The sequence below is a fragment of the Pelodiscus sinensis genome, chromosome 21 (assembly GCF_049634645.1).
Source record: "Pelodiscus sinensis isolate JC-2024 chromosome 21, ASM4963464v1, whole genome shotgun sequence".
Lineage (NCBI taxonomy): Eukaryota > Metazoa > Chordata > Testudines > Trionychidae > Pelodiscus > Pelodiscus sinensis.
This window is the reverse complement of record NC_134731.1, coordinates 13,920,996-13,945,088: the sequence shown is the minus strand read 5'-3', so window position 1 is coordinate 13,945,088 and position 24,093 is coordinate 13,920,996. Positions and strand designations below refer to the sequence as shown.

Below are 24,093 nucleotides of genomic sequence, written 5' to 3'. Positions count from 1 at the left end.
TTTTTGCACAAAAGAACCTTGCACAAAAAGAAATGGCAGAAAATATGCTAATGAAGTCACGACTCATGCTAATGAGTCCCTCATTAGCATATTTTCTGCCGAAAAAACATGTAGTGTAGACATAGCCTAGAAGTATAGTAGCCTATCTAAAAAATAGACTTGTTTTCTAATATTCAGTATTGTCACGGTTTAAAATGTCTGGAAGCCTTTTAAATAACTAACAGTGAGAGAAAGTGACAACTGAATTGAGAACACCTGTTCTTACTTGTCAATCAATAGCCCTTAGCTTTGCTTTAAATTCAGTAGGGGGGATAATATGTAATACACTTATTCCCACAGAGTCCTTGCCCTCCATCAGTGTGTATCACTTGAATTCCCCACACTTGAAGATGTGAACCAAAATGTATACTTTTAAATGAAAGGTGCAAATAAGGCGGTTCATGTAACAGAGCAACTAATGACTCATGCTACAATTGCCTTCTTCAAACCTACTATTTTATGGCAGTTCTATTTTCAGGTGAAGGTCAAATTTTCTTGTCCCGTAACTCTCAAATATACACTGTGAGCCAAGCTATTCCTGTTGCACATGGTAGCTATCAAAATTAAATGCAGTCTGCCGAGGGAATCTCTCTAAGGGTATGTCTACACTACACTTTCATAGGCGCTACACTAGCGCTCCGTTAGTTCAAATTTAATTCGAACTAACGGAGCGCTTAGTTCAAACTAGGTAATCCTCATTTCATGAGGATTAAGCCTAGTTCGAACTAGCTAGTTCGAATTAAGGGGTGTGTAGCCCCTTAATTCAAACTAGTGGGAGGCTAGCCCTTCCCAGATTTCCCTGGTGGCCACTCTGGCCAACACCAGGGAAACTCTACTGCCCTTAAAGGGGCACAGGCTGGCTACGGTGCCCGTGCCAGGTGCAAGCCTGCCAGCACCCAGCCAGCAGACCCTGCACCTGGCACGGATCGAGCCAACCACCCGATGCCCCCCAGCCCTCCCCCTCTTCCCAGGACCAGGCTGGCGGCTCCCGGGAGCTCTCCTGCAGCCCCCCAATTGTCCCCTCTCCCCAGATGGCAGCCTGCGGCAAGTGCAGCCGGGCTGATGGCCGAGTGCTGTGATGTGCCGAGTGTGGGCACTCAGGGCACTCCAAGCCAGGACTGCTTTGCAAGCGGGGCACCCCTGAGTGTCCAGGGTGGGGGTCGGGACCCTTTAAGCACAGCCCTCGGCTAGCCTGAGACAGCATCTCCATGCTCTCAGTCCTCCTCTGATGCCCTGCCGGCACTGCTTCCGGCCAGCCTTAACCCCGGTTCAGGGTCCACTTAATGTGGACGCGCTAGTTCGAATTAGCAAAACGCTAATTCGAACTAGTTTTTAGTTCTAGATGCGTTAGTTCGAATTAGCTTAGTTCGAATTAACTAATTCGAACTAAGTTAGTTTGAATTAGCGCTGTAGTGTAGACATACCCTAATTAACTAGCCACATAGCCCCCCAAATCAGGTATATGTAAGTCCATCCTTCGACTTCAAAAACACAAAAAACAAAATTTTCCCTCCACATAGCTTGATTAGTTTACATGGTTAGTTTGAGTTGTGCAGGTCACTCTGTCCAGTGTCCTTGTAGGTTTGAAAAAATAAGGGCCTGAGCCAAAGCCCATTGAAGTCAATGGCACTTACGCCTGAGCTTAAGTGCTATACTGAATGGAAATCTGAATTCGGACAGTGGTAAAGTCTAGGGGTGGCTCATGTAGAAAGGGGATAAAGGCATCACCTTAATGTGTGTGTCAGAAAGACTGCCTACATATCACACACACAGCCAGTCTGTAGCAGGCTGCTGGAGATTTGCTGTGTTCGCAATTTGTGTTTAGTTGCGGGGTATTTGCCTCAGCCCCTGTTGCATGTGCAGACCGTGAAGCCAAGGTCTGACAAGAGGTGAAGTCGAGGCAATGTTCAATGGGGCTTGTATGGGGACTGTAGAAGTAGAATGCCCCCAGTGGAGAGTCAGGGAAGTGCCAGACACTCCATCAGCTTCGGCAGCAGGTTTTCCCTCCCTCCCTGGGGTGGCACTGGCTAGGGCTGTGTGCCTTTGTGCTGCAGAAAAGGCAGGAGAGCTGTTGGAGGAGGTCTGGCCTAGCAGGACAGGAGGAAGAGGTAGCGAGAGGGAGCATGATAGTGGAAGAACAGCAGGATCCGGGGAAGCAGGTTTAGACCCAGGACTGGCCATGGTAATGAAGAGCCCTACTTGGCATAGGAATGTCTCTTTTCTAGAGCAGATCCTCCCCTTCTCCTGGTTTACAGGTGGTCCAGGCGAGCAAGTGAGCTTGGTTGTTTTGTTCTGTTTATTTTTCTAGCTATGCCCCACTTTCCCCAAAGTTCATCAGCTGCCACTGGGGAAGTCCCTGGCCTGTTTCACTGTAGGAGTGAGTGCCATTGTTTGCTGGGGAAAGGGAGGGAATTGCTTGCTCTGCTGGCTGCGTCTCATTGCGTAGGGGCAGTTTTGATGTGTATGGAGAGCTGTAGGAGCTGATGCTCTTTGCACGTATAATTCAATTTGCCACACATTTAAATCTATGGAAAGACTCCCACTGACGTCAGTGGGAGCTGGATTACGCCCTTACCTAGCACTTTTCTACCATATTATTATGTTTTATTTTATTACCAAGAGATGAGTCTTGAGATTCAGGATTTTCAATGAAAGTGGCTGACCTGTGGGGATTTTCTCAGCAGATTGGTTGGGGGAAGCTTAGTGGTGATAGTATTTTGCTGAAGCAGCTTTTGGTGATATTGTGCTAAGCCCTGTTCCTGCAAACATTTTTGCCCGAACGTTTGCAGGATCGGACCCTCAGTTTGCATAATAGAAAATCGGTTTTTAAAAAGGGAAAAGTCACTCTTCTTTGAGTAGTGTCCCCGTGTGTGCTTCACTTCGGGTGCTTTCTGACTGGAGATTTTGACAGCAGCGTCTCATAGATCTGTGCATGTACCCAGGCTAGTCTCATTCCCCGAGGTACAGAGGGTATATGAGACTGGAACAGACAAATCATCCTGGCTACGTCTACACTGGCACCCTTTTCCGGAAATGCTTAAAATGGAAAACTTTTCCATTATAAGCATTTTTGGAAAAAGCGCGTCCACATCGGCAGGATGCTTTTCCGGAAAAGCACTTTTTGCGGAAAAGCGTCCGTGTCAATGTAGACGTGCTTTTCTGCAAAAAAACCCCAATTGCCATTTTCATGATAGGGACTTTTTTGCGGAAAAGAAATCTGGGCTGTCTACAATGGCCCTTTTCCGGAACAGTTTTCCAGAAAAGGACTTTTGCCCGAACGGGAGCAGCATAGTTTTTCCGGAAAAACACTGACGATTTGACATTAGATCGTCAGTGCTTTTCCGGAAATTCAAGGGGTCAGTGTAGACAGCTGGCAAGTTATTCCAGAAAAGTGGCTGATTTTCCGGAATAAGTGGCCAGTGTAGACACAGCCCCTGAATACATTCTCGACTGCCGTGGCTCAGATGGCATGTGCAGCAGCATTTGCTTACAGTTGTACTTTAGCTAATTTTTATCCCATTTTATTATTTTATGGTTATACTTTTTATGTCTTTATTTAATGCAGAGCCTTTTTTCTGGGAAGTTTCTTTTTTCCATTGGTCAAGGCTTTCACTTCCCGCTCCTCCAGCTCCCATTACAGGGTGATACTTGAATTCTGCTTTGTCACTGAGGCATGATGAAGTCTTCAGGCTTCACACATAGACTCACTTCCAGGAGTCCTTCCCAATCAGTGACCACCATTCACACTGTATCCACTGCCTTGGGGATAGACGTGCCCATTAAGTACTAGATCTACAGATGTTTCAAAAGCCACTGTAGGAGAGGGACAGGGAGATAAAACTCTGTCTGATAGTAATGGAGCAACTAGTTATCCATCTTCACATCCTCACTTATACATTCATCCTCTCCCTGGTACCATAGCGACCGGAGCACTCTGTTATTTTCCACAGCTTGCTCACCCTCTAGAGATGAAGAGCTTACTGACTCAAGGAGATATCATCTAGGAGATGCCCTTATCGACCACATCAGACACCTCCACACCCTTCAAAGCTTTCCATGGAGACTTGGGCTACCTCTACACTGCAGCGCTATGAAATAGCTACTCCACGTCTTTTGATTGCGCCCGTTATTTCCAAATAGAACGGGCTCGCTATTCTGATGTCCCTGTAAACCTCATTCCACAAGGAGTAAGGGATGTTTCGGAGTAGTGATTTATTTTGAAATAAATGCTGAGTAGACAGTGCCAAATTTCAAAATATGCTGTTTTGAAATGGACTCAAAATAAGCGATGCAATTTGCTATGGGTGCAGTGTAGCTAAACCCTTGGTGAACAAAGTTCTTCCATGTCTCAAAAAGTCACAGGGTATCCATTCCTCAGTACCAAAGTGCTCCCTGCCCGGTAGCATCAAAACATGAACCAAATACTAGAGATAAAGACACTGCTCTTAAGAAGCCAGTACTTCCTACATGGACATTGCATCTGATGTTGGTGACACTCTTGGTATCTAGCCTTCTTCATCTGGAGCCCCTCTGGTCTATGCATGAGCCCACCTAGTACCACAGGAGTTCATATTCTCCAGGAATCTGACATATTTTCCTCTGATGAGCCTGAGTCTCCTTTATTGAGTTCAGTTAGACTCCTGGTACCCCAGCCTACGTTAGCAGTGGCACTGTATGGTTCCCAAGTCAGAGAGACAGATCCAACATCTGTTCCACCATTATATAGGCTATGTCTAGATTTCAGGCTTCTTTCGGAAGAAGCTTTTCCGGAAGCGATCTTCAGAAAAAACGTCTTCTGAAAGAGAGCATCCACACTGTCAAAGCATATAGAAACAGCCATCTGCTTTTTCGACAGATAGCATCCACGCTGAATGGACTCCTATCTCGCATGTAAGCTGTGATTACTATGGATGGAGTGGACTCTTTCCTCTTCTTTCGAAAGAACTCCTTCCTCCCCATCCATACACACCTTTTTCCGAAAGAGCTCTTTCGGGAAAAGGCTTCTTCCTCATAGAAAGAGGTTTACCAATGTCAGAAAAACCCCTCAGTTCTTTCGATTTTCTTTCAAAAGAACACGACTGCAATGTGGACATAAGTGAAGATTTTTCGGGAAAACTGCCATTTTTCAGAAAAAAGCTCTGTAGTGTAAACATCCTATAGGTTATGTCTACACTACAAGGTTTTTGAGCAAAAAACAGTGGAGCAACCACACCTCAAGTGCGTTTTTGTACACAAAAAATATAGTAACTCGACAGGACAGAGGGCTTTTTCCAGTAGAGTTATTCCTCTCCCCCCGAGGAATAACTCCTTTTTGTGCTACAGCTCTTGCACACAAAGGCATGTGTGGACACTCCGCAGGGGTTTGTTGTGCAAAAAGAGCCTATCAGAAAAAGCACAGGTGCTCTGATGGCCATTCTGTGAATGGCCATCAGAGCTTTCTTGCGCAAGAGCGTCCATGCAGTATGGATGCTGTCTTGTGCAAAAGCACATTGCTTTTGCGAAGCACTTTTGAGGTGAGAACATGCTTTTGCACAAGAAGTTTTTGCAGATGATCTCTTCCGCGAAAAGCTTCTTGCAAAAAAACCCTGCAGTTTTCGCCATAAAGCCATAAAGTAGAGCTCTTCAGACCCCCATGAAATTATCCAGCACACAAACACGTCACAGCCTCCACGATTTTGATGAGTTGGATGTACCTGGCATGGCTAGTCTTGGATGCTTCTCCTGTTTCCTTTAGGATCACCTCAGTGGCACCCTTGGGCATTGTATCGCCAGCAATTTTCTGAGGCATCTAGCACGTCTGTGGACAACCAAAATTAGCACTCCCAGGCTTCAATTATTGCCTCTCTAAACACAGAACTCAACTTGGAGAGAGAGCAATGGAGAGAATCCAACTGAGAAGTCGACTTTCTTGTCATACAAAGTGAGCTGCAGACCGTTTTTAATTGACATAACGTCCTTAGTAGGGGCTGGAACAATTTTTATAGTGGGGGTGCTGAGAGCCACTGAACCAAACTATAAACCGTATGTATAATGGAAACTACTTTAAGTTGAAGGTGGGGGTGGGCTGCTTCATGGGCTGTAGACGTCATAACTGCCAACATTAATGAGAAATTAGCAAGGCATCTAAGGCCATGATAGACTTCCTCCTAACAGAGTTACTTCAGTATTATCCCTTGCCTCTCAAGAGACTGACTTTGGTTAATGAAATCATCTTCCCTTGCTGGGAAGCATATGTTTGCCTTTCCCATTCGAAATTTCAATGGCAGGCTGTCTCTGTGTTAACCATGCCATTCTTATCTGGTAGTAAACATTTATTTCTCTTCTTCACAGTATATTCCCTGATATTTGAAACAGCAGTGCAGTAATGCATTTAAGATTGCAAGAGTGGAAGATGGACACATGCTATGAGCCTGGTTCACCTCTCTCATTTACATAAATCTGGCATAACTACATTGTATTAAATGGAGTTACACCAGCACTAAAGAGAGGAGAATCACACTTGGGTTTGTTTCTTTTTTTCTGTATCTCAGCAAAGTTGGAGAACTCATTTACGTTGGTTTCCTTTATCACTCCAATTTAAGAGCTGGTTGCTTTTACACATTTGGCCTTTTTGTTGCTATAAACCGTAATACAGTATGTTACTCCAAACTGTGCCTCTAAAGATGATAGGGTATGTCTACACTACAAAGTTAATTCGAACTAACAGCTGTTAGTTCAAATTAACTTTCATAGGGGCTACACATGCAAACTGCTATTTCGAATTTAATTCAAAATAGCGGAGCGCTTAATTTGAACTAGATAAACCTCATTCTACGAGGACTAACGCCTAGTTTGAATTAAGTAGTTCGAATTAAGGGTTGTGTAGCCACTTAATTTGAACTAGTGGGAGGCTAGCCCTTCCCAGCTTGCCCTTGTGGCCACTCTGGGCCAAACCAGGGAAACTCTTCTGCCCCCCTCCCGGCCCCGGAGCCCTTAAAAGGGCCCGGTCTGGCTACAGTGCTTGTGCCAGTTGTAAGCCTGCCAGCACCCAGCCAGCAGACCCTGCACCTAGCACAGCATGAGCCAACCACGCGCTGCTACCCAGCCCTCCGCCTCTTCCCATGACCAGGCTGGTGGCTCCCAGGAGCCTGCCCGGGGCCACAAGAGGTGGGCACCCGCCTGGTCTAGTGCGGAGATCGTGGACCTCATCAAGGTTTGGGGGGAGGCCTCCAATGTCCACAGTCTCCGCACTAGGCACAGGAAAGCGGCCATCTAGGGCAGGATAGCTGCCAGCCTGGCCACCAAAGGCCACATGCGAACCCAGGAGCAGGTTTGCATGAAAATCAAGTTGGTCCAGTGAGACCCCCGACCCTGAGCCCTGAGCTTAGAACATAAGAACATAAGAATGGCCGTACTGGGTCAGACCAAAGGTCCATCTAGCTCAGTAGCTTGTCTGCCGACAGCAGCCCGGAGGGGATGGACCAAAGACAATGACCAAGTGATTTATCTCATGCCATCCATCTCCAGCCTTCCACAAACAGAGGCCAGGGACACCGTTCCTACCCCCTGACTAATAGCACTCCATGGACCCAACCTCCATGACTTTATCTAACTTCTCTTTAAACTCTGTTATAGTTCTAGCCTTCACAGCCCCCTGTGGCAAGGAGTTCCACAGGTTGACTATTTGGTTTGTGAAGAAGAACTTTCTTTTATTAGTTTTAAACCTGCTACCCATTAATTTAATTTGGTGTCTTCTAGTCCTTGAAATATGGGAACTAATGAATAACTTTTCTTTATTCACCCTCTCCACACCACTCATGATTTTATTTACCTCTATCATACCCCCCCTCAGTCTCTTCTTTTCCGAATTGAAAAGTCCCAGTCGCTTTAGCCTCTCTTCATATGGGACCTGTTCCAAACCCCTAATCATTTTAGTTGCACTTTTCTTAACCTGTTCCAAGGCCAAAATCTCTTTTTTGAGGTGAGGAGACCACATCTGTACACAGTACTCAAGATGTGGGCGTACCATAGTTTTATATTTCCCCTTCTCCTTCTTCCCCTGGCTTCCCCCTTCCAGCTCCCTTCTCCCAGGTTTCCCCCTCCCCTCTCCCACCCTCTCTCTTCCCCTCTCCCACCTCCTTTTCCTAGTCTCCCTAGAGGTTAACCCCCACCCCAGTTTTGTTAAATAAAGAGAGTTTCTATTTTTGAACACACGTGTCCTTTATTTTTTACATCGGGAAGGGGGGCTAGGAAGGGGTAAGTGGAAGGAGGTGGGGGGGGGGGAATGGGGCAGAAGCCCCTGATGGTGGGGTGGCTCTGCGGGCTCCTTGGGGCGGAAGCTCTCCTGCAGGGCCTCCTGGATCCTGACAGCCCCCCAAATGACTTCCCCCCGCCCCGGATGGCAGCCTGTGGCAAGTGCAGCTGAGTTGATGGCCGAGTGCTGTGATGTGCCGTGTGTGGGCACTCAGGGCACTCCAAGACAGGACTGCTTTGCTGTCCCTCATCGAGGTAGACAAGCAAGCGGGGAACCCTGAGAACTGTCTGTCCAGGTTGGGGGTCGGGTCCCTTTAAGCACAGCCCTCGGCTAGCCTGAGACAGCAGCTCCACACTCTAAGTCCTAACCTGATGCCCTGCCGGCACAGCTTTCGGCCAGCCTTAACTTTGGTTCAGGGTCCACTCAATGTGGACATGCTAGTTCGAATTAGCAAAACTCTAATTCAAATTCGTTTTTAGGTCTAGATGCACTAATTCAAATTAAGTTAGTTTGAATTAATGCTGTAGTGTAAACATACCCATAGAGAACTGAATTAGAATTCAAAATGATCTGGAAAAACTGGAGAAATGGTCTGAAGTAAATAGAATGAAATACAATAACAACAAATGCAAAGTGTTCCACTTAGGTAGGAACAATTAGTTGCACACATAAAAATTGAGAAGTGACTTCTTTGGAAGGAATACTGCAGAAAGGGATCTGGGGGTAATAGCGGGATGCAAGATCAGTATGAATCAATAATGATATTGTTGCAGTGAAAAAGCAAACATCATTCTGGGATGTATTAACAGGAGTGTTGTAAGCAAGATGTAACAACCACTGGACAGAGTTGAACCTCGGACCTCTAAAGCTGTGCTGCGCAACCCATGGGTCGCGACCCCCAAGCGAGGTCACCATGCTGTGCGGCTGCCAATGGCCAGGCCCAGCCCTCAGCCGTCCAGATCTGAGCCCTGCGCCGTGCGGGGTCATGGTGGAAAAAAGGTTGCGCACCACTGCTCTAGAGCAGTATTTCTCAACTAGTGGTATGAATATACTTAGGCACACTTGAGAGAAGTCTGGGTAGTAAGTCAACGCAACTGAAATTGGGAGAACACTGAATTTTTGTTTTAAGTTTTACAGCGTTTTATTATTTTTGTACTTTTTACACCCCAAAATTTCATCACCCACCCGGCTACGATTAAGTTGTTTGAACAAATGTGTTGCAATCATAGAAAAAAAAAATTGTGTGTCTGAAAACTGTAGCTAATGGGGGTACTTATAATTTTTTTTTAAAGGGGGTATTTTATAAAAATAGATTGAGAAACACTGCTCTAAACCATTCATTTTGGCCTCTCTGTTTCCTTTCTCCTTTAACAAGTTGGGCAGGTAGCAGTTTTGGTAAAAATATATCAGACATGTGCACACAGTGCCCACTCTACCTCAACTCGTGCTGGATAATCCGGGCCTCAATTTTAAAGGAGTTAGCGTTACTGAGGTGATCGATTCCCTCCATGTTTTGTTGTGGATTTTCCAAAGAAAACGCTGGTGTTTTCTATAGGTCACCCACATCACCCAGTCATAGTAGAGAGTTGGGAGTAACATGGCTTTCTCAGCAAAAAGTCTTATATGTTTTTGGATGTTGAGACTGTGAACACCTGGTGAGGCAGTCTGCCAGAGGCAAGGCTGGCCTTGAATCTATGGCTTCAGTTGAATGGCTTGTGTGAAATTTGGAAGAGCAGCTCAGAGAGACCTCTCTCCTTTACTTAAGGATAGAATCTCATGGCAGCCTAAAGGAAAAAGTTCTCGTGGCAGACAGAAAGCCACGTTTGCAGTGTAACCTCGGCATTAGGCTACTTATTGCTTCAAGTACCTTCAAGGAAGTGAGGACAATTCTCATGTTGTGTGTTAGTTTTATTTAAAAGTTTTTCTGAGTGTTGTTTTAACAGGTAAGTTAATCTCTTACATTCACTGACATAGAAAAAGCAGTGGGGGAGGGGAGGGGTAGTTGTCCTCGGGCACCACAGTAGGGGGGCACTAATTTAGTCCCCCTCCACTCTTCCTGTCATCCCTCGATTCTCCTGCTCCTCCTCTGCCCACTACTTCTGGCTGGAGCCTCCTCTCCGCCCCCAGCCCGACCCTCCTCCATCTTTGACAGCGGGATAGTGTGTGGGGGGCCTGCCCCACACTGGAGGGGGTGGAGGAAGACACGATACAAGCTCCCTCGTCCTCTCAGCATCGGGCTCAGCTGTGTGCCAGGTTCGGGACCCTGCTGCATGGTGGCGGGGGGAGGGGGGGTGGAGATAAGTGGCACAAATTTTGCTTTTGTTCCCGGGCGCATAACACCCTTGCTACGCCTTTGCTTCCTCATAGAAAGAGGTTTACCAATGTCAGAAAACCCCCTCTATTCTTTCGATTTTTTTTTTGAAAGAACGTGATTGCAGTGTGGACATAAGTGAAGTGGGTTTATTTGTTTTTATTTTTCGAAAAAATGGCGTTTTTTTCCAAAAAAACTCCGTACTATAGACGTACCCTGAGATTGGAATAGTCCCCTTGGTCATGAATGGGGTAAGCATGACAGCATGCATGGACTTGTCAACAGAGCAGAAAACCCTAGAGGGGATGAGGCCTTTTTCTGAATGCTCCTGGGTGATTGTCTTGGTGGCAACAGTCTTCCGCCCACTGAGATTAAAGAGGGCCATTCATGTGGCCCACTCCCTTGCCTAGGCTGCCCCTCACTGTGCTATGGTGAGGTTGCAATGGCGGAAATAGAGACATGACGTTTTTGGGAGGTGATCTGAACGATGGTTATTGGACAGGAGGAGATGGGTTTGCAAGGGGTGTGGACAATGTAGTAATTTCTCTAGGGAAGAAGAGGGGAGGAATCGACAACTCATCAAAGTTGTTGCTTGCTCATTTTGCCTGGTTAGTCACACATTCAAGCCAGCAGCAAGGACACTAAACATGAGATAACATGGCCCATTCCTCTTTCTCTCTAGTCGTGCCCCGATGTCTGTTCCACGCTCAGCCATCTGAAGTGTAAGGAAAAGCCATGCCCGTGGCTGCAGGGAAGACCAGTATATTGGCAATGGAAGGAAGCTGCAAATAATTTGAGCTCCTGCAGTTTCCTGTTTTGCCTTCCCTTAACCAAAGCAGAGGGCACCGGAAATGTTTTGCCATATCCAAAAGAGCTGAACTAGAAGTCTGAGTGACTTCCTGCAGCTCATTTCAGTGCCTGGCATGACACCAACACTGCCTTGATGCTTTGTAGCATCAAGTAGCCTGTCATGTGCACATTTCGGGCTGTCAGTGACAGATTTGTCTTGAGTTTGTGCAGCTTTGCACCTGGAATATTCTGGGCTTAGAACTCCAGGATGCAATTATGCAGCATAACTTGTGGATAAACATCTTATTTAGTAAATTGTAGAGGAGGAGGTGTGTTTTGATTACTGTGGTATTGGAGTCATGAGGTGCCAGACGACTGATCTACCAGCAGCATTAGATCTGATTTTTTTTAAAACACAGTTACCCTGCATTTTCTGAATGTGGAGGGAAAATAAGTAGCCAGGTCAGCAGAAGAATTGTCCTAACATACTGGCAATGAAATCAGAAGAGGGGTTGTCTTTTGTAAGCGCATCTACTATGTATTTGCACCTGAACAATTATACTTCGATTGTTTAACATACACAAATGGTTCTGATCCTGAAATGCCTGGCTCACAGGTGAGCGTGGCTGCTGATGCAGGGGAAGGGAATTGAGAACTTAACATTGCAAAGCCCCACAAGGTGTTAAATGCTCAACGTTGTTTAGAATAGTCTGGTCCTATATACATTATTCACTTAAAGTTGTCGTAAATCAGAAAGTGGCTATATAAATACAAACACACACACATACACGCACACACACGGTTAAACGATTTACCCAAGGTCAGACAGGAAGACTGTGGCCGAGCAGAGATTGAACCCTAGTCTTTGGGTATGTCTCCACAGCAAAATAACTTAGTCCGCGTATATACAGCAGGCAGTTATTTTGAAATAATGTCAAAATACTGTCAAGCTGGAGGATTCTTACTCTGACTACTGTGACACTCAGGCTACGTCTAGACTGGCCCCTTCTCCAGAAGAGGCATGCAAAGCAGGCAAGTCAGAATAGGGAAATCTGCGGCGGATTTAAATATCCTCCGCGGGATTTAAATAAACATGGCCGCCGCTTTTTTTCCAAGTAGGAATAAGAGATCCTCCGGAAAAGGGCTTTATTCTGGAGGATCGCGCCAGTCTAGACGCTCTTTTCCGGCTTTTCCCCAAGCCGGAAAAAAAGCGGCGGCCATGTTTATTTAAATCCCCCGCGGATTTCCCTATTCTGACTTGCCTGCTTTGCATGCCTCTTCCGGAGAAGGGGCCAGTCTAGACGTAGCCTCATTGTATGAGGAGTAAGGGAAGTCAGAGGAAGAGTGCTCCATTTGGAAATAAGTGCCGTGGAGACACTCCCAATTTAAAAATAAGCTATTTTGAAATAAGCTACGCAATTGACGTACCTCAATTTGCATAGCTTATTTCGAGGTAAGCCCTCCTGTGTAAATGCACCCTTTTAGTCCTGCCTCTCCAAATATCCAAAATATCCCCTTTAGCCTAGAAATTTAAATGGTAGTTTGCCACTGATGTGCAGTCCTGCATTAGTTTTGTAATAGATGGCAGATGCAGTATTTTATGAATAGGTTTAATTTTTTTATATCAAAGTGAAATGAGGCTTTGCAGAGATCTGGAAAATGCAGAAAATTATTGACGGGCTATTGCTGCCAACTTTGAAGCCTGCCCTTTCCCTACATCTTGAGTTATTTAGAGAAGATATGAGAGAAAATCCTTTTCTGATTGAGGTGAAAGAGTCTTTGCTTTTCATTTGTCTCTGTGATGTTTTAGCCTTCCATCAGGGTGCTTTTAGAGCTATTTCCACCAATCTCCCTCATTTTCTTTTTATATCACACGGTGTTTGAAGTAAGATGCCTGTAGAACTTAAGGGGAAAACATCCTGTTTTTCTTCCTTTATGAAAATATGATAAATTGGGAGGGGGAGGGGGAAGGAATGAGTAACTAGTGGATATTAATGCTGATACACTTCACAGGTACAAACAGATTCAAATAAAATACAGACCAACTTGAATAATACCACAAAATCCAGGAATCTATTGTACAGTCTAATTGCATAGTGGAGGCCATAAGAGCAGATTACATAGGCATCTTTAAGAGCAGGTTTCATAGACATCTGTCAGGGATGATCTAGAATGGTGCTTGGTCCTGCCATGAGGGCAGGGGACTGGACTTGATGACCTCTCAAGGACCCTTTCAGTTCTAGTGTTCTATGATTCTATGACATCTGGACAGAGATATGTCCCTGCCAATTACCCAGGGCCCAATTCTGATTTCAGTAAGGTTGTGTGGAGAATCAAATGCTATTCAACCCTCCCCAGGCACATTTTGATACTTGGCATCATCACATCTCATGTCAAAAACGTGATCACTAGGGGCATGTCTACACAGCAGGGCTGATGTCGGCATAAGCTATGCAATTTCAGCTACATCAGTTGTGTAGCTGAAGTCAAAATAGCTTGATTCGGCTTTTGGCACTTTCTACACAGCAGGAAGTCGAAGGAAAAACACTCTTCCTTCGACTTCCCGTACTCCTCGTGAATTGAGGGTTACCATGAGTTGGAGTAAGAAGTCCACCAGCTTGCCATTATTTCCATATAAAGGCTTGTAGTGCATACTCTTTGTTATTTCAGAATAACGTTTTTATTCCGAAATAGTACTGCTGTGTAGACATAGCATCAGAGTCCAAGCCTTCTGATGGGGATGTTGCAGTTCATGACATAGTCTGATTGTGATTTTTGGGTTGCAGGGCTGCCCTGAGAAGGATGAGAGGAGAGGCTGCAGGCATCGAGTACCCAGGGGCAGATGACCGTTTTGCGGGGCCCCGGGCAGCATAATTCTGCGGGGCCCCCCCCCTTTGCCACGGCGCATGCGCAGTGACACCATGCGCATGCGCAGTGGTGCCACGGCACATGCGCGGGGCTTTCTGAAGCGCGGGGCCCGGGGCAGCCGCCCCGCTCGCCCTGCCCTATATCCGCCCTTGCGAGTACCTATAAGGCACAAACAAATGCTAGGCACAAACATGCATCAGCTCTGATTTCATAAATTCATATTTCATATTCAATTTTCATATTTTAAAACAAATAAAAATGTCTGATGAGGTCTGGGCAAAACCTTTAATAGTGCGGAATCTACCTCTGAGGAAACTGGTTCCATTGGTTTACTCACGTGGCTAACAACCGCAGAATGTTGTTTATGGGAACTTTTTAAAATGCTGTTAGATTTGGTGTCTTAGGGCTTGTCTCCACTACCCCGGGGCTCGACACTGCAGTGATCGATCCACCAACTGTCTATTTATTGTGTCTGCTTAGACATGATAAATCAATCTCTGAGCATTCTCCAGTCGATGCCGGTACTCCACCAAGAGTGGCCGCTGTTGTTGGGAGAACACCCTCACCGACCTTACTGCAGGCAAGACGCCGCGGTAAGTACATCTACTTTAGTTTTGCTCTCTGTGAAGCTGAAGTAACATAGATTAGGTCAAGAGCAGGCATTCTGTAGAGTAGGCCTTACACTAAGCATAAGGAGTCATGTGCAGAAGAACCTTAGTGGCATTGATTTAAGTCACAAGCAGTGTTCCCTCTAAACTTAGTGGCAGCACAGCTTAACAGGTGATTAATCAGCCCCGCCCAGTCAGTCAGAAGAAGCACTGGTCACAAGCCAGTTCAAGATGAAGTTGTCCACTGAAAAGTAGTGGCTGAAAAATATAAACTTTTTTTACTTATGAAAACAACTACTATAGTGGATGGGATGCTGTCCAAATTAACCTGGGTAAAGGGGACTAGCATTCTTGAGAAACAATGAATACAAAAGGGGAGAAAAAGCATAACACAGCACTTCGTGAAATGACAGTGTACCTAATGGACCGTGTCTGACATTTTGAAGAGCCATAGATGTTAAGTAAAGTAATGAATTTAATTTTCAGAGTATCTGGGATGCATTTTCTCATTTCCCCATTTTGTCGAGAAGATACTAAATGACAAAAGGTGTTATTTCTTTCCTAATCATCAGTCTAAAAGTCCTCCATGCTTTCTCTCTCTCTCTCTTTCTCTCTCTCTCTCTCTCTCAAAAGTTGGTGCTTTACTTTTTTACTTCCTATATTGAAGGCTGGATCTTTGTATGTATAAAATGGACATACCTCATTTACACCAGCTGAAATCTGGTCGTATAATTGACGAACAAAAAAACTTCCATTGAGTTTAATTGTACCAGTTTACAACAGGCTTCTGCGTTTCCCTGGTTACGGGGTTGTATGCAGTGGTAACTGACTTGCATATTTTCAGCACCTCAGTTTCTCCTTGTAGAAGTTGACAACCAGTCTACACCCTAATTTTTATCTAAGAAAGCCCCAAACATCTGTGGTCAACAGTATTTGTGTGTTGCATGGAAGTTGACTGATTATTGGTCTTTGCTTTCCAATTTTCCTTTGCATTGCATCCATTTACTGAATACCGCCCTTCTCTCTCACATGCTAATGTTGATGTGGAAACTGTTGTGAAGTGTCTGCATTAGGAAAAACATAGTGTTACTTTCAGATATTTGGCCGAACGTGGGTCAGATCAGTGTAACTGCGTCATTTTACACCAGCTGAGAATCTGGGTCCCCTATTTGAACTCTTGTCTAATGGACTAATCCTCCTCTCTCTTAGGCTTAAATCTACCTTTTCCTTTCCCAAGTGTCAAGAGAAGTTCTCTCCTCTGGGGAGACTGATGACTCCTTCCCAGAGAAGTCAATTAAAAGGTACCAGCCATGTGGTTGTGACCTGCATCTACTAGTATTTGGAAACAGTTTTGCTAACTCCCTTTGGCCATGTCTACACTAGGAAACTATTTTGAAAGTACTAAATTCAACTTAATGACTCCCAATTTAACCAATTCGAAATAGCATGTTCTCACTACAGGGAAGCATCAAAATCAGTTCGAGGCAGGCTCCATTAATATGGATATGCTACCTCGGACTTAGAGCTCAGGAAGCACTGGGGAGTAATTAGTTTCAGTTACTCTGGGGTAGCTATTTCGAATTAGCAGCACTGGAGTGTCCACATAACCGCTATTTCGAAATAACTATTTCAGAATTCGTGTTATTCCTAATGAAAAGCAGAAGTACAGATTTCAAAATAAGCAGCACCTTATTGCAAAATAACAGGCTTGGTCGTGTGGACGCTCCACTTATAAATTCAACCTAAGGGGGGTTATTTCAAAATAAAGTCCTAGGCTGTGTCTACATTGGCACCCTTTTCCGGAAAAGGGATGCTAATGAGACAAGTCAGAATTGCAAATGCCGCGGGGGATTTAAATATCCCCCGCGGCATTTGAATGAACATGGCTGCCGCTTTTTTCCGGCTCGGGGCTTTGCCGGAGAAAAGCGCCAGTCTAGACGGGATCTTTCAGAAAATAAAGCCTTTTCCGGAAGATCCCTTAGTCCTCTTAAAATCAGGAATAAGAGATCTTCTGGAAAAGACTTTATTTTCTGAAAGATCCTGTCTAGACTGGCGCTTTTCTCTGGCAAAGCCCCGAGCCGGAAAAAAGCGGCAGCCATGTTCATGCAAATGCCGCGGGGGATATTTAAATCCCCCGCGGCATTTGCAATTCTGATTTGTCTCATTAGCATCCCTTTTCCGGAAAAGGGTGCCAATGTAGACACAGCCCTAGTGTAGACCAGGGCTCTTGAAAATTCTCTCTTGCCACCCCTTAAAATCTCAATTACCCTGGCAAGCATCTGTCTCTATGACATTGTATCACTTGTGCTCATGTAATGCTGACAGGTGAAACCAAACCTGGGACCCCTGGAGTTTAGTGCATGAGCCTCTACAGCTCGAGTTAAAAGCGAGTTAGCTCAGCTAAGGCTGTAGAGCTCACTCATTCTCTCTCTCTCTCTCTCTCTCTCTCTCTATGTAAATGGTCTAAGTGCCACTACATGGGACAGTGAACCACACCTAGCAGGTGTGTGAGTTGCACTCAGTGAACGGGTACCACTTGTTCATGATGACCAGGAAGGGACTCCTCCATCCCACCCACCAGCATCTTTCTCCAACTAAAGCCTCACTCTTCAGGGCCCTAGATCTGTTTTCGATTCAGCACTGGAAACGAAGGGGATACTGTTTGCATCTGCAATAGTATTACAGGTTGGCCCTCTCTGATCTAGCATCATTGGGACCTGACTCTTCCCAAACAAGAGAGTTTGCTGGACCAGGGCAGAGCTCCTCTCACCAGCCCCCAAGTTCATCACTGGCCCCCAGCAGGCAACCCTCCCTCCCCCCTGAACCTGGCTGGGCTGCTTGCCCAGCTACTGCTGGCTCCCTGGGCGGCACAGACTTCAGTTCCTGCTGCGGGGCTCCATTCCTGTGCAGCCAGGAGTAGCCACGGGGCTGGGGCTCTGAGTCAGGCCCCACCCAGCTGGGGAAAGACGTGGGGCTCTGGCCCTGCACAGCTGGGTGAAGCCACATTCCCGCACAGCCCCAGCTTGGCCGTGCAGCTTCCTATGGCTCTGTGCTCGAGGAGCATCAGTGGTCCAGCAGACGGACCAGAGAGTCCCAAATTTTGGAGGTACAACCTGTACAATCAATGGGTTCACCTGCCTCCTGATAGCCTCCCCTCCCTTCCCCCAGCTTTGTGAATGCAGCTCTTCCAAACTGATGCTTGCAAGATGCTCCTGCAGTGCTCTGTCAATGCACCAAGCTAATGCCTTTGTGTTTGTCTCTGACATCCTGCCTATCTCTTGTGCGCTTCTTCTTTTAAACAGCGTCTTTTTCCAGCGCCAATTTTTTGTTTTCATTGTGTTTATGACAAGAACAATAAAATCTCTCCTTCCATGACCTTTGCAGTAAAATAAAAATAAACGTTATTTTCCAGCCAGGTAATTATTTCTAATAAATTTACCAGGAATTAAATGCTGAACTGGGGCTTGATCCAGATTCCTTTGCTCACTCATGGGAAATGTAGCTGGCTATTATTTCCCCCTCTCCTGTATATTTCTCTTGTGGATTTCCTTTTGTAATTTGTTTTTATTATGCCAATGGGATCATTTTTGCTCTTTCAAAAATTCCCATTACAAAGAAATATTTTGTGCATTTTTAAAATGAGTGTTATATGGCTGGGGAGGTATTTTATTTTATATTTTAAAAATTTGGTTTTATTTTACTTTGGCTGTGGTATTCAGCAATCTGTCTGCTTTGCATTTGGATAGTCTAATCCGCTGGCAGAGTGAAGTCATGTTAATTGATAACTTGATGCTGCCTGGCAGAGCAACTGAACTCCAGGTTATAAAATATGTTGAATTTCTTAAGATGCAAAATATCTGTCACTTGAGTGCTTTAGCACAGGCTAAACATGGAAATTGGCAGTGAGGCTCAGTGCAAAATCCAGACCAATGACTGCATATCCAGGCTGTGAGTAGTTTCGTTCTTCTTAAACTGGTTTTATCTATGGTGCTAAAAGATCCAAAGATCTAATCCCATCTCAGACTGCACACTTTAATATTGTAATACAGAGGTACCTATCAGAATCTGAAACCTGTCGTACTAAATCCCGGGAAGGAACATAGAAGGAGGGTGCTACATAAAGCCAAATGAACCAGTAGATCTTGCATCACATCTGAGTGTAGTTCCTTTGCGTATGTGGTGGTGGGGTTTTTTTGCCCACAGAATGAAAGGACCAGTATGGGGGGAAGGGACATAAACAAAATACAGCATTATGTATTTGCTATGGTCTTTGCATTTCAGAAACAGAACATACAACCACCCACCAGTCACTTCAGCTGTAAATTCGTTGAGGCAGGAACAGTTTTGTTAGCTGTACAGCGCCTAGCACAATCAGATCCCAGATGACTGCTATGGCTCACAGGCACTGACACAATAAAAATGAATACTAGCAGTGAAAGAAAACCCAGATGTTTGCTACCTCCAGTTTGTGATGGCTAATGGCTGGAGCAAAAGATTTCAAGCCAGGGACTCCTAGGTTCTTTGACTAACTCAGCAGCTGACATACTTTACCATCTCTGAGTAAAATGTACTTCACCTTCACTCCCACTCTATGGACTCAATCCCCACGCTATGGGCTTTGGGTGGTGCAGTGAAAGACAGCCTTCTCCCCCTCCCCCCTCAAATAGAGCCCATGATACAGAGTGACAAAGCAAAATATTTTTCCACACAATGCATAATTGGGCTGTGGAACTCATTGCTGCAGGTGGTCTTTGAGATGAAGAGTCAAAAATGGGATTGGACATTTATATGGATAAATATGCAGAGTTAAAATAGATAATGCTAACAAGCTTGGAAGGATATTGAAACTCATTGTTTCTGAGCTTAAGGCAATCTCTTACTATGAGAGATTAGAAGGAGACCAACTTCAGCAAATCATCCCCATCTGCCTGCTGTAGGGTTTTATACTCTCTCCCAAAGCATCTGGTCCTGGCAACTGGGAGAGAAAGGATATTGGACTAGATGGACCCTGAGTCTGATCCAGTTTGGCTGTTCCTGTACAGCTGACCCACTCCAGCATTCATTCATTCAGCCTATAGGCTCTTTCGCAGTATTTCCATGCATTGTTAGCCACTTAGCTCAGTACAATCATGTTTCTGTGTCGCTGGCAGCTCTCTCTACCTGTTTAAGCTATGGCACTTATATGATGTGTAGCCTCCATCCAAGGGGACTGTGATTCTGTGTCCTAGTAGCTAAAAAGGGGGTACAGATGTATTGAATTCACAAGTGTGGTGCAAGGCAGATTAATGGGGGTCAAGCCCTTTGAGATCTGCCGGTGAAAGGGTAGGTACTGCAGAAGTGCTATGATATTATTATAAGTGCAGGTTAAAAAGAATTCCATAACATAGATCAACCCAATCTCAGGGAGATAGAGAGTTTATTGTAGGACTGAAGGATTGAAGCTTCCAAAGTCTAGGAGATTTACACACACGTGTCAATTAAAGTTAATGGAAGAGGTATGTCTAAAACCCGTAGACGTCTTTGAAAATCTCAGCCTCAGTATCATCTCATTTCAAGGGGCCACTCAAGGTGAAGCTGTCCATTATGAACATGTCAGAGCAGGGGGATGGCTATTTGATCACTTGACCTTGCATGGTCCCTTGAAATACGTGTCAAAACCCGGCCTCACAAGCTCGTCCACCTTTTTGTTAGTTGAGACACTCCTAGTACATTGCCCAGACCTGAAGAGCTCTAGGTAAGCTAGAGAGCTTGTCTCACTCACCAACAGAAGTGGGTCCAATAAAAGATATTATCTCATCCCCCTTCTCTCTCTCATACCCTGGGACGGACATGGTTGTGACTACACTCCGTACAAGAATGGCAGAATTAATGGCATCATTTGAAATGTATACAGGAAATTAAATGGGTTTTTTTGTTTGCTTCTATGCTTTTGTTTTTCAGAGGACTTCATTTTGTTTTGTGCTATCTTTCTATCACTTAGGCTTTGTCTACACTTAACAGTTTAAAGCGCTGCCACGGCTGCTCTGTATGAACCATTTCCATGACGGGAGTAGCTAACAGCACTGGGAGCCAGCACTATAGCCTGGTTCACAGTGGCCCTTTACAGAGCTTAGGGAGTGTTTTTTCATATGCCAGAGCCAGAAAATTACAGTGCTGTGAAGTGACTTGGCTTTAGACACACACAACAACCCGAAAACTACCATACTGAAGTAGCCCCAGTAATCTTGGCCATTTAGTGTGTTATACTTTGGTTAATGGGAAAGACTCCAGGTAATTTTGGCTATGTCTACATTGCATCCCTCTTGTGCAAAAGCCTGTGCAAATGAAGCACGGATTAGCATATTGCTACACTTCATTTACATAATTAATTAGGGGTCATTTTTGCAGAAAACACCCCTCTTGTGCAAAAGCCCTCTTGGGCTGTTCTTCCTCATTTTTTCAGGAAGAATGGCTATTGAGCAAAAGCCTCTTGCACAAAAACAGCCCCTAATTAATTATGCTAATGAAGTGCAGCAATATACTAATCCATGCTTTGTTTACATAAGCTTTTGCGCAAGAGAAATGCAATGTAGATGTAGCCTGAAGCATCTTCTTCATATCTCTCTTCTCAGAGCCCTGGTTGCTTTTTCTCTCTGATTTCCAGATGTAGATTATCCAAGTACTGTAGTCTTCTGTTTCACAGATGCAGGACTTGTTTTGCTCCCTTCCTCTTAGTTTTTTGTTAATTAATCCTAGCAGACTTTAGGGATTGACTGTCTACATCACAAATACTGGTTATTTTTAATGACTAAACTCATTTACTTCAAAATGAGACCCCATGCCTTTCTGTGCTTGTTTTTCCATGTGTGAAATAGTGATGTTTACCTGCCTTGTTGTGAGGTTTAAATAAAGAGCTCTGAGATCTTTGGATAGGAAGTGCAAAATGCTATTATTTATTAAGTCTTTGTTTCCTTCCTCTACAACCTTGGCTGAAAATCCAGCCTAATTTTGAAAATACTTTTGAACCGTATTTTAGTCTCTAGGGACAGGTCTACACTGGGGAGTTATTTCAAAATAATAACTGCTGCTTCTGATGAAGAATAAGGTTATTTTGGGAGTTATTATTTCAAAATAACTTATTTCAAAATAACCCGGTAGTGTAGACATAACTTAAAGGTGCATAAATATGTTCTGAGAGCATGAGGTGATAGACTTGATGTTTATGCTTGCTAGGAATTATTTTTCACTTTCACTTTTAAAACTCATTAAAAGGCATGACTGACAGATACTGGGAAACATAGAGTACTATGTGAAAGTGCACTGTTGATGCATAACAGCAGGCCAATTAATGCACAGGCCAATTACATATGTTAATGCACATTAGACATCATGCCTTTATAGAGCAATTACCTCACCATGTAGACAAGCCCTCAGATAAAGCTGGTAGCTTAGTAAATCTAAACATCAGTTTTCAAGCCAGTCAAATGCTTTTGTATAATGCTAATAGGTGAGTGCTTAAATGTTATTTAGGGCCATAAGTTTTAAAACCAGTTTTACATAATCAATCAGAACACAGGCTGATCTTGTTCTGTCCTTTTGGAAAGGATGTTGTCAGGTCCAATTCTCTCTAAAATGTATACAACCATTTACAAAAATCTCATTGATAGAAATGTTCCTGTATTTTTAAAAATAATGTAAATGGGAGCCATTCATTTGTAAGACAATCATATTTCAGTGCGGCAGCTGCATCCCATCCATTGTTTTATTGTGTTAATGTCTGAAAACCAGCAACTGAATCTGTTTTCTTCTGACATTTGTCTCAACTTTTGGGGTAAAAATGAGGCGCATAAACGGTGAAGAATAAATCAGATTTATACAGACTCCTTCCGATTTAACTACTGTTTCTAAAGCAGTGTCAGTATGTAACACAGATCGGGAAAGCCTCGCTTTTAAATAGTTGCTTTTTAAGGGGACAGTGTTTTGTAACAAACCTGGCTAGCCCAAGATCACTTCAGTTTAATACACTGATACTGGGGCTGTAATACTGTGAGCTTCTTTTTTAACATTTTTCTGATGAAAATATCTTCTTCTTCAGCCTGAATCCCTACAGTTATGATGAGAACTGCCTCAGCAGTAGTGAAGACCACATCCCACTGGCTGCCTTGCCCCTGCTGGCCATTTCTTCCCCTCAGTACCAGGATGCCGTTGCCATGGTGATTAGCAGAGCCAACCAAGTTTACAATGAATTTCTCAAGTCGCCAGATGGGGCTGGTTTTAATGGACAGGTAGGACCATGTCTTCTTACGTCAAAGAAAAATGCTTCGGTCAAGGATGAGTTTCCATTTCTTTAGGACACATTGTAGAGACAAGTACATCAAGTTACTAATAGTACCAGGGTGACACAGCAAATGACATAAAGCAGTGTTAGCATGGAAGTGCAAAATGCCTGTTAAGCCTCTGTGTGCCTTTCTCAGACCTGAAGAAGAGCTCAGTGTAAGCTCAAAAGCTCTTTCACCAACAGAAGTTGATCCAATAAAAAATATTCTTTCACCCACATTGTCTCTGTGTTAAGCCTCTGAACATGCTCCGGGTGAACAAGGAGCTTCCTAAAAGCTGAGCAGTGCTAGTGTGAGTTGGCAACTCATGCAATTAATAGTAAGCACCAGACCTGAAGGTCAGAGAAAATGAATTTTTGATTCATTGTCAGTTTTAAAAAGTTTTTTAAAAATGTGAGGATTGGACCAAAAAAATTCAGCACATTGGAAAGTTAAAAAAACTTTTGTTTGGGGTTGAAAAAAATTTGAAGCACTTGGTGTTGCAATTATCAAAAACAAATGTTCTGATTATTTTTTTCTGATGCATTTTCATCACCAGCACCACTTCAAAATGAACAATTAGACCAAACCAACACAAATTCATTAAATGTTTTGGTGTGACTGAATCTCCATTTCTCACCAGAAAACATTTCATTTGAAAAGTTTGCTCTGCTCTTACTGTACCTTCTCTCCCAGACAATACAATTCCTAAATTCATCAACATCTCTGAAGCTGATGGGAGTTGAAGGAACTCCGCACATCTCTGATTAGGCTATAGGGAATTGAACTTTTAAGTAGGTAACCCCTCTCTGGTCACAGTGTCAGTAAAACCACTGGGATTTTGCGATAGAGGACTCAGGAGATCTGGATTCAAATTTTGGCTCTGCTACAGACTCCCTTGCATGACCATTAGCAAGTCACTCATTCTCTCTGGGCCTGACACAAATCCCA

General features: G+C 44.3%; 1 protein-coding gene across 6 annotated transcripts in view; it reads left to right on the top strand.

The window, feature by feature from the left end:
• Positions 1-24,093, top strand: part of PITPNM3 (PITPNM family member 3) — a 518,333-nt gene that overhangs the window by 403,756 nt on the left and 90,484 nt on the right. For all 6 annotated transcript variants that reach the window (XM_075904890.1, XM_075904888.1, XM_075904887.1 and 3 more), the window contains one exon: positions 22,923-23,112. In XM_075904890.1, the coding sequence (XP_075761005.1) occupies positions 22,923-23,112 (190 nt within the window). The remainder of the gene's footprint in view (positions 1-22,922; positions 23,113-24,093) is intronic.